The sequence below is a fragment of the Wyeomyia smithii genome, chromosome 3, assembly GCF_029784165.1.
Source record: "Wyeomyia smithii strain HCP4-BCI-WySm-NY-G18 chromosome 3, ASM2978416v1, whole genome shotgun sequence".
Lineage (NCBI taxonomy): Eukaryota > Metazoa > Arthropoda > Insecta > Diptera > Culicidae > Wyeomyia > Wyeomyia smithii.
Window position 1 is genome coordinate 184,534,461 of NC_073696.1, and position 10,685 is coordinate 184,545,145.

The 10,685-nt window shown below is 37.1% G+C and overlaps 2 protein-coding genes across 6 annotated transcripts in view; one reads left to right on the forward strand and one right to left on the reverse strand.

Annotated features, from left to right (window-relative positions):
- Positions 1-10,685, forward strand: part of LOC129727325 (flotillin-2) — a 380,442-nt gene that overhangs the window by 62,047 nt on the left and 307,710 nt on the right. The gene's annotated exons all lie outside the window — the stretch shown is intronic.
- LOC129727313 (glucose dehydrogenase [FAD, quinone]-like) lies at positions 5,619-9,824 on the reverse strand. The gene is made up of 2 exons (XM_055685025.1): positions 8,825-9,824; positions 5,619-7,305 (listed from the first exon to the last, which is right to left on the reverse strand). Exons 1-2 carry the CDS (start codon positions 9,249-9,251, stop codon positions 5,777-5,779), a joined length of 1,956 nt encoding a protein of 651 aa, XP_055541000.1. The 5' UTR covers positions 9,252-9,824; the 3' UTR covers positions 5,619-5,776.

Here is a 10,685-nt window from a genome sequence, read left to right on the forward strand (position 1 = left end):
TTTTGTGTGCAGCGAAGCCAAGTGAAGACTACATTGCCGCTGTCGACGCACAGCTAGGCGTGTTTGGTTAATGTGTAGGTATCATTTTGCGATCTGGAACACAATCGAATTACCGTTTGAATTGTCATCTTCCACTTGTTTGGTATAGTAAAAAATATCAGAACTCAATATGACTGTTCAGTTACCGCGAAAGACGCTGCGCCGCCGGGGACAACAAAATTCTATATGTGTCGTTAAAAGCAGATAGCAGGGTATATAAATTTGGTGCATTGTACAAATAAAATGCGTTGTTTATTTTTAAGCTTTACACTCTGATTTGCTCAGAATTATTTAAATAACTAAATATAGCGTATTTAAAAAACAATAGAAAACTAAAGTGCTCCTCACAGATCTTTGAACAGATAGTTGAACGAGCTGTACTGATGATTATAGGTTGCTAGTTAAATGAATTTAGTTCAATATAACAATCCCGCGGTGGCGGTATATAGGAAAACCAAGTTCATTTCATCTTGATATTAGAATTCCCGCATTTGTATGTTATTCGTATTTTCCAATTAGATTTTTTTGACAATAGCAGCTTCAAAATATTACCTTACTTGTAACTGTACAGCACCATGCAAACATTAATTGCTGAGGCTAATGTTGCTTATCATTCGAGTCCGGTTTATTTTTAAAGATAATAGACAATTGACTTTTGAAACTGATTAAATTATTTTCTGATTCTGTTTACTAATAAAAATGTTTAAATTGACCTGAATTGAATGTTAACATGTTCATAAAATTCTATGTCAATGTTGAATTTTCTGTGAATATACATTTTCGACTGAAAGATGTAATTCTTTATCGTTATTTTTTCCACGAACTTGTAATTGCAGGAATTTTTTTGTGACATCTTTGCCGCTTTGTGGTCGGTGAGTGTCTTTCACAAGACAATTAAATATAGAAAGAAGTTGAATTTCTACTAAATCGTACTCAATTTAAATCTGTATAGAAGGTATCCTTTTCGCGTATTGAAGAAAATTGACTGTATAAGAATGAAAGCTATTCATAAATGTTAAAGAGAATATTTTTTTCTTCTAAACTAGAGTGCTGCAAATGAATAATCGAAATACAGACCCCGTACGATTTTGGCAACACGCCAGAATTTTTGCTGTTGCCAAAATCGAACCATACCAAAAATTAACGGTTCTCTTTTCATGACTATTTTCCTACTATTTAAGTGGTCTATGACGACCTTAACAGCTGATATGGCCACCAATGAACTAGTTTTAGTTTCAAGTCGTTTCAGGTATCGTTTGATGAATTTAGGCTGACGACCTAGATACTTAATATTACCACCCTAAAAATTAGAGTCATAGTACTGCTTTGATCATGATCAGAAACAGGAACCATTTTACCGATTCCGGTCATCAGCTTCGGCAACATAAAGAACCAAAATACTTTCCTTCTGGAGGATGTTGAGCTTAAATTGGTGAAAAAAATCAAGAAAACTAAAAAATGTGATTAATGTGTGCCAGAAGTAAAACGAGTTCAAATCGAACAGAGCCTCAAAAGGACATATAAAACTATTGAAGAGTTACGTCAACTATGCGGTCGTGTCTTGGATACCACCCTTCTATTTTTTTTATCAGAACTTTTTTTTGATGATTAGGCCGTTACAAATTTTATTTTCATTTTATGTCAACCACCATTGGAAGGGGAAGAAAAAAAAGCTCAAACCGTTTTGTTCATTTCATTGGTTTTCCGACAGCATTTATGCTTATTTTAGCAACAAACAAGTCAGATGACAGCGAGAGTGTCGTCGAAAGCAAGCGAAATAAATAATAATAATAATAAAGTGTTTTTCAACATTTATTTGAGTGCAAGTTACAAACGTCATAACTTGCACACAAACTTTAATCAAAGATATTTCTTTTTTTTTCGTCTCAGTGTTATTTATTGTTTGCCACCCCTAACTTTGATAACTCTGGACATAAAAAAATTCGAATTTGTATCAGCCTTATTGAAATACAAAAATAAAATAAAAATGGCTAGTTGTATATTCCTCCACAAACAGATCACATTGCAAAGCAAATAGATGCATAGTACTCAGATTTAGAGTTTAAGCAGTTCGCGGTAAATATGAAAGCACTGCACACAATGCGCAAATATTTCAATCTTTTTTGTTCTCAAACAGTAAACGACAACATCTACAAAATGACATGGCTAGTATCAAGGCGTCGTACAAAAATTACTTAACGCCTGAAGGGGGGAGGGGGTTAAGTATGCGTTACTTATTGGAACATAGGTGGAAGGGGAGTAGTTGAGAGAGATACGTAACTGAGATATTTGCTCAAAATAGTAAGTTTGAGGGGGGGGTCAGGTTCTTAAGCGTTACGTAGTTGGAGGGGGGAGTCATATCGAACGTTACTTATTGTTACTTAGAGGTAGGTGGGGTCTGAAATCTAGATTTTTAGCATTACGTAATTTGTGTACGACGCCTAATTTGCTTTGAGCAAGCAGGACAAGCAGGATTTTACTCATATCTTAAATTGTTGAATAACTGAGTGGATTTAATTGCAATTCATAGCTATGAAAATTTCTTTCAACAGTGTTATTTCTTTGGAAGGACAAAACTAGTATCTTCAACTTTGCCTAAGACATGACACCCCTACAAACCAAACAAAAAGCCCTGACTTTAAATAGACTTCTGATCATCAATGCTGTTTATATAACAAGAGCAAAACAACGCTAAGAACAAAATGTAATCGGCTATTTTTGGTTAGAGTAAAACCATCTAATAATCAATATCCTTATATGGTGCCGCCATCTAGTCTTCATTTACATCTGACGGATTATGCACGATAAATTGATTTTGCTAATAACCAGTTTTATGCACATTTAAGTCTTCAGATGGCAGCACTAACCGCTGTGAAGGTGTCGTGGGCAAAATGTATGAAAAAACTGGAAGTCAGGTATCATGTTCTAGTCATCTTTGGTAAAACATTACACAAATATCTGACTCCGCAAACTGAGTGTTTTCTGTGGATGGAACAGTTTTTTTTAGATTCCAGTGTATTTTTTAAAATAGCGTATGTAATTTGGTATTGGCTTTTTATAGTTTTTTATAGTCTGCAAATGCTGCTTGCAATACATTGTTTTTTTTAGATGCTTTACGACAAATCTTGTCTCATAATATATTTTGGTTGGTTCAGGTTTCGAAGCAGGATCCGTTAGATAGTTGATTACTTCTTCGTGATTATTTATACAATCTAGAGATTTATAAACTCATTATGATGATTTCCTCGAATTTCGTTCTGAAAGACAAAATTAATAACGTCGACATCATTGTTTTTGCCGCCAGGATTGCAAATGCACTCAATCATAGTTCACATGATTTCAAAAGATTTTTGATATTTGCAATTTTTATTCATCGATATTAAGCGGCAGAAATTTTGCGATAAAACCTCTCTGGAAATAATATGGTGGCCCTTAAAATATGAAAAATTGCAACGGGTTAATTTTTGGTTTCTGTGCATCAACTCGATTGACAAAATGCTCATATTGGGCGGTATTCGATCCTTTTTGGGCTGTTTTCCAGATACCGGAAGTCGTTATTTTGGAATTGAAAATGGCATGTTGAATGAGTTCCTGGCTCCTAGGCATCATTCTGGCTCCGGAAACTGGATGGTATTCGATCATTTTAGGCTGTTTTCCAGAAACCGGCAGTCGTCATCTTAGAAATCGAAATGGTGTTCATGGTAAATTCTATGCATCAGCTACCACTAAGTCTAATGGTAGTCCTTTTAAGAGAAGGGAGTGGCGTCGAACCAAAAACATTTCATGCCTTCGAAAACCTTCACATATCAAATTTTGTTCCATTTTCTTGATTAGTTCTCGAGTTATGCAAAAATTTGTGTTTTATTGGTATAAAAACCCTCCCTTCCAGTGGAGGGAGGGGTATCGAGCCACAATAGAAACATTTCTTGCTCTCAAAAAAACTTCACAAGCCGAATTAGGTTTCATTTGTTTGATTAGTCCTCGAGTTATGCAGCAATTTTTATGGGACCCCTCCCCCCTCTATCCAGAGTAGAAAGCGGTGTCATATCATCTTAGAAACATTTCCAGCCTCCAAAAACCTCAACGTATTAATTTTGGTTCCATTTGCTTGATTAGTTTGATTTTAGAAATTTGTGTTCCATTTGCATGAGAATCCTTCTTTCTAAAGCAGGGAGGGGCGTCAATCTACCACAAAAATATTTGTTGCTTGCGTTACATGCCAAATTTGGTTTCATTTGTTTAATTAGTTCTCGAGTTACACACAGATTCATGTTTCGTGTGTATGGGAGCTTTCCCTTATAGAGGAGAAAGGGGTATTAAGCTACCACAAAAAAAAATTTTACTCCCGTTAACCCCAACATGCCAAATTTGTTCACTTGATTAGTTCACGAGTTATACAGATATTTTTGTTTCGTTTGTATGAGAGCCCTTCCTTTTAAGAACAGACAGGGGCTGCCATAAAATTTTTTTTTGCTTCCAAAAACATCTACATGCAAAATTTGATTCCATTTGTTTGATTAGTTCTGGAGTTATGCAGAAATTTGTGTTTCATTTATATGGGAGGAGGGAGAATGTCATGGTCCCCGTGGTTCTGTGGTTAGCGATGTCGGTCGGCTAGCTCTCTCACACGGTTGTGATATCGGGTTCGATTCCCGATCAGGTCGAGGATCTTTTCGAGCTGGAAATTTTCTCGACTCAGCTCTGGGGCACGGTGTATCGTTGTACTTATCCTACAACATGCAAGATGTGCCAAAAACAATATCGATAACGAATTCTCTCAACTAATCTAGTTGATCGAGACCGCATTAGCCCCCCAGGCTAGCGTGCGATATTGTTATTGTTGAGAATGTCATAAGAACCTTCTTCGGCCCCAAAAAACTCTTACATACAAATTTGCATGCCGATCGGTTCAGTTGTTTTAAAGTCTCTATGGATCAGTTTCAAAATTTACAAAAAAACTTAGTTATAAGTCTTTGGAAGTTTTCCTGGATGTGATAAAGGTAATTTTAAACGCTAACTTTTCAATCTCTTTTCTCTTGGAACTATGAATTTCGAGTTGTGTCAGTGCCGCACGAAACTTACAATAGGGAAGGAATGTTAGAATGCAGTCTTTGCTTTGTTAAAAACCGAGTATGCCGCTGCTAAAATTTTGCACAGGGTTTTTTCGGCTAGGTGAACGTTTTACGTAGGGTTTTTCGTTTTTAATTTTCTGGTTATTTTTTCCCCCATATAAGTGATTGGCACCCTCGCCTATATGACTATAAGCCGTGGAGCTGTTCCACACAAGTTGAAAACGCAATTTAGCGAAATCCACCGCAGAGATTAAAACCACGTGCTGTTGTGACAATTAATGAACTAAAGCAATGTGATAGGCTGTTAAACAATTATTGCCCATGTAGGTTCAGTACGAATAGGAAAGTGCAAAAAACAGTAGCACTATCACGAAAAGTCACATTCTTGCGAGAAATATCGACATTAGAATATTGGAAAAGAATAAACAGCAGATCTGCGAAAGAGGACTCTTGAGGGTAGGGAAGAAAGTCATCATCAATATTCAAAATTAGGGATATCCTTTAACTTTTATTTGGTATACGTGAATCAAAATATTGAACCGACATGTAACAGTGACACAGATACTAATCAATATGATTGTTTTAATGTGAAGCGGAGAATTTCGATTCATAAAAAGATTTTTCTAGGTTGTTACTGTGATACCCTATGTTTCTTGTATTCTATTTCATTTTTGTTTGGTGTTCTGCATCTTCGTCCAGCTATCTTGGGTCTTATGCATCCACTGTTCCTTGATGATACTCGCGCACTTTTCACCAATCATGTAAGCAGTTGCTGCCGGATGGCCACTGAAGGTAACCGGTATAATGCTCACATCTGCGACACGCAAATTACTAATGCCGTGTACACGAAGCTCTGACGATACAACTGCCTCTGGATCCGATGTAGGCCCCATCTTACAGGTTCCCGTCTGATGGTACATTGACGTGGCCTGGGTTCTAAGTGCACACCGCCAGTAATCGTCGCTTGCGAACTGTATGTGGGCACAATTTGGTAGCGGAATATCATGTAACTTTGCACCGTATCGTTTCATCGTTGGGGTATCCAATATTTGCAGGACTCGTCTTATACCTCTGAGCAACGTTTCTACATCTTCGTCTTCTTTCAGAAAGTTAGTGAAAAATCTCGGCCACTGAAAAGGATTACTATTCTTCAGCTCCATGTAACCTCTTGATTTTGGGTGTAGTAAAACGATGTTCACGGTAAAAGCGTCCCTATCTCCGGACTCCAGCGGTCGATATATGTCGTAAACTTCATCTTTTAAACGAAGCCCTCTTCGTATGCCACTTCCTTTGTCGGATCCTGGGGAGCCATTTACGAAAATTAGTTCAATATCCGGAACGGTGTCTCGATTAGATTCGCGCGTATTCAGAAAACCAATAACCTCGACTCCTCCGGGAATCGTAAGTGTTCCATTTCCACTAAAGTAATTAACCAGCATAGGGAGTGTTACAACGCGGTCAACGTGTAGTGTGAAATTCTGTGTGTTCGTCACAAATGATATCCCGGTAAAATATAGATGGTCATAAAGTAATTGCCCTACTGGAAGATTTTGAACAACAGGTATTCCGACAGTTTCGAGTTTATCGGTTGGCCCGATTCCGGACAGCATTAGCAACTGTGCCGATTGCAGTCCTCCAGCAGCGAGAATTACTTCTTTTTTTGCTATCACTGCATACCGTTTCTTTTTATGAACAAATTCCACCCCGTAAGTTGTCTTAGATTTTGGGTCGATCAATATTTTCGTCGCTCTAGCATTCGTTAGTATGTGTAGATTAAGTCGGTATTCAATTGGCTCTATGAAAGCGGCGCTAGCTGATAGTCGTTGGCCGTTACGTTGATTTGTGTGCAAAAACGAAACCCCAAGTTGACGTTCGCCATCGTAGTCTACCAATTCTTTCATTCCCAATTCACGTAGACTATCCACAAAAATACGAGACATTGGCGTCCGATAGGGAACGAATCGTACATCCAACAGCCCATCTGTACCATGATAATGGTTTGAAATGTTGAGGTAAGATTTTTCTGATTTCTTGAAAAATGGTAGTACATCCTTATAAGACCACCCGGGGTTACCGAGATCGGCCCACTTGTCGAAATCTTTGCGATTACCTCGAACATACATCATGTAGTTTATGAGCGTCGAACCTCCGAGTCCTTTTCCGCGTGGCATCGCGCAGCGTTGGTCTTCCATTCCTGTTGAAAGAAAGTTACCAATTAGTAACTGATTAATAAATTATTGTATCAATTTTAGTTACACTAAAATTTTTAAATTTTAACTTAGCAAATAATTCTGTAAAACAGTTTGTTAAAGTTTTTGTAGCAGCAAGCGTACTCTAAGAATGCAAAAACGTTCTCCTGTCATCAGTTTCGTTAAACGCACATTTTCTTATGATGAATAGTTTTAAAATCGAATATAAAAATCCATAGGTCACCATAGATATGTATATCAATTAAAAGTAGGCCCTCTAACCTAATCGTCGATTTCAGACTATATATGTTCAGTATATTTACTTAAGACCTGATAAATACTACGACATTTGATTGTTGCATTAAACATTCTTATTATGATCACATAATCTAGGCGAAAAAAAATATATTGTGTATTTTCGTACCAATGGTGCTCATCATCCAATAATATCCAATATTTTTACAGCCTTATCATGAGTTGTCTATCATATTTCCTTTATTCATATATTCCGCATCATTTGCATGTGTGTGCTTCAGATCAGTGGATAGATAAATAGTTATTTAATAGGAACACTACAAATAATTTGTTATCTCAGCAGGTATCTTAGATATAGATTATTTTTATGATTATTCAGCTTTTTGAATAGTTATAATGAAATCACTAGTTGCGTGACAAAAATTAACAATGACTATGTTTTATTTATGAATGGTTCGGTACTTTGTCAATAAATTGAGGAATTGTTCTGTCTCATTTGTGTATTTGCTTTTATTATATTTTTATGGCTTTGGCGGTTTGTTCTAAATAGATTTTGTGTCGATGAATTGAAGGTAGCAGCAAACATGTGGATCGGTTGACGGATCAATCATTGTTTTGTTTTTTTAAGCAAGTTTTTATTTTCGGCACACTGAAAACCCTGACTCGCGGCGACTCGATATCTATAGATCTGGATCATATGTGATCATACGATTCGAATAATAAAGAACGCCTTATCAACCGCGGTAAATCCAGATCTATACCTTCCACTAACACTAATTCCTTTCTGTGATACATGTGGATAATGCAGAGGATTCTGCGGAAGCAAGTGTCAAACTTATATTCCTAAAATCGCTTCCTCAGTAGTTTTGCATTGGATGTGACCATCTCTGTTGTTGATCATTGAAAAAAGTGCGATCACAGGAAGCACACATCAATTTGCTGCGGTCATGCTTCGTTTCGCTATTTTAATTGATTTTGATCAATCGCGGACAGCACACGGAAGATTTTATATGCTATGCTTTAAATATCATTATTGACTACATAACGGATTCATGCAGCATCGGTTGGCTGAATGAGTTGCTTAAAACATTTCGGAAATTACACCAGATTTCGTTAAGAACTTCCGTCGTTGCCTTTCTAAGAGTAAGGAAAAAGTATGAAATTTTGATAATCTATAGTTAATGACAACCTCCGTCAGATTTTTCTAAGTGAAATCAAAAATAGTTTAAAAAAAAAAAACTGCTCGCCGTATTTTCTAACTAGACGTACCCCAGCAGGAATAGTTTTGTCGTTCAGCAAGGTAACCCCAATTGTAGCTGGTGGACTGCATGTATGCAGCAAATACCGGTACTTTGACAAGTAAATTTTCACGCTCTCCAGCTTCTATCAGTAGCACTTTCCAGTCGGGATTTTCCGACAATCGATTGGCGATTACGCATCCCGATGGGCTGCCTCCTACTATCACGAAGTCGTATTGGTTTAGAATGTTCTTAGTGCCGTAATAATTTTTGGTTTCACTGAGGAAGTCACTCTTAACTGAATCTACATTAGGCTGCTTTTCGATACCGTCCAGCGTATTGGTAGCGCTATCCAACGTATTTTGCTCTGATGCGAATGACGAACGCACAAATTGAAAGATTATCACTATAAGTACCATCAGCTGCTTTCGCGTGTAACCTATTTTGCAAATCTTCATCGCTCCGGATATATCGCTTGTGCGCGTCCAACGGTTACCGATTTCGAATAGTAACTGAGACCAAGAAGCTTTCAAGAGGACTAAACTGCGCTACGAGAAGCTTGTTAAAAATGTCCAAAATTTTGATGTAAAAGGGTGGCACATGGTATGGTACGCGTTTCGGACAGAATTAAAGCAAAATTAAAAACATATAGACAACAGCCTTTCGTGTTTTTCATCGAAGGTAATGCAAACCTTCGACGCACACATGTGTTAAGGTCATTTCATGCCTATGATTTCCGAGTCCGTGCTGTCAGTCAGATTTGGACAAGTGACGTCGCGTTGCTAGCAGCACATTCGGTGATTGTAGCTACTTCCAGTTTACTTTTCACAGATGCCTGCACTATTGTTGCGCAATAGGAACACTTTGCGGTGAATAAATTTGATTGGTTGCAATAAAACTGGTATTATTGTTTTGCGCTTTGGTCACTGGTGCACAGCACTAATTTCGATAGGCTTGATTTCTTCTATCGGTCATCGAGTAAAACGTTGACCGTTATCTAGTTTCTAGTTCTGTCTCATTATAATTATTATTTAATGGAACTAATATAAATCTATGACAAAGCCGAATCAAATAGCTCGGATTTATATAAACTTGAAGACTCGGTTTCAACATGTTAAATCAATTTTGGATTGATAGTTACGACTGATCAGAAATTATTTCGAAAAAAAGGAATAACATATAGAGTACATTCAGCAGATCATCTTCTATCACCAGTGAATTGAGTTATTACAAAGATATTGAGTTATTACAAAGATATGACAAAGATTGTGCAAAAAAAATTCTACGATATACAGCAAAAAAGTGCACGGATGTTTTGAGTGCAGGTCAGCACAATACTGTGTACGTATGGTCGAACTGTTAAGTATAGTTTTCTCAATCTCCGAAAATTCGTTTTCAAAATGATTATCTCTGCAACAGATGATTTGTTTGAAATTACATTTAATTTATATCAGGGGAGACTTTTTCTGTAACGCAATGATGGTCACACACACTAATGGTCGATATAGGCGATTTCGCGATGAACCTTATTGCCCCATAGCTCGTTCACGTAGCACAGGGCACTGTACGAGTTTTTTTTTTAAGTACGACATCGTTAATGTGGTGATGAATGTGATATATGAGTATTGTACCGGATATACACTACTATTTTAATAGATGGATCTTTTTTTTCTGTTTGGATCCAACTGCTTTTTGATTTTTTTGTGGCATTGTCCGGACGTTTTTGCTGTTCGCACACTTTTGTTTATTACCCTTCTGCAGTGCTACCTAATTGAGAAGTGACCTGCTACGTGTTATAGTTCTTTTTGTCTTCTTCTTCAGACTTAGTAACCTACTGCCTTCCTTATCGACCTTATCATAAACTCTTGCAAGCAATCACTCTTACACTCCAT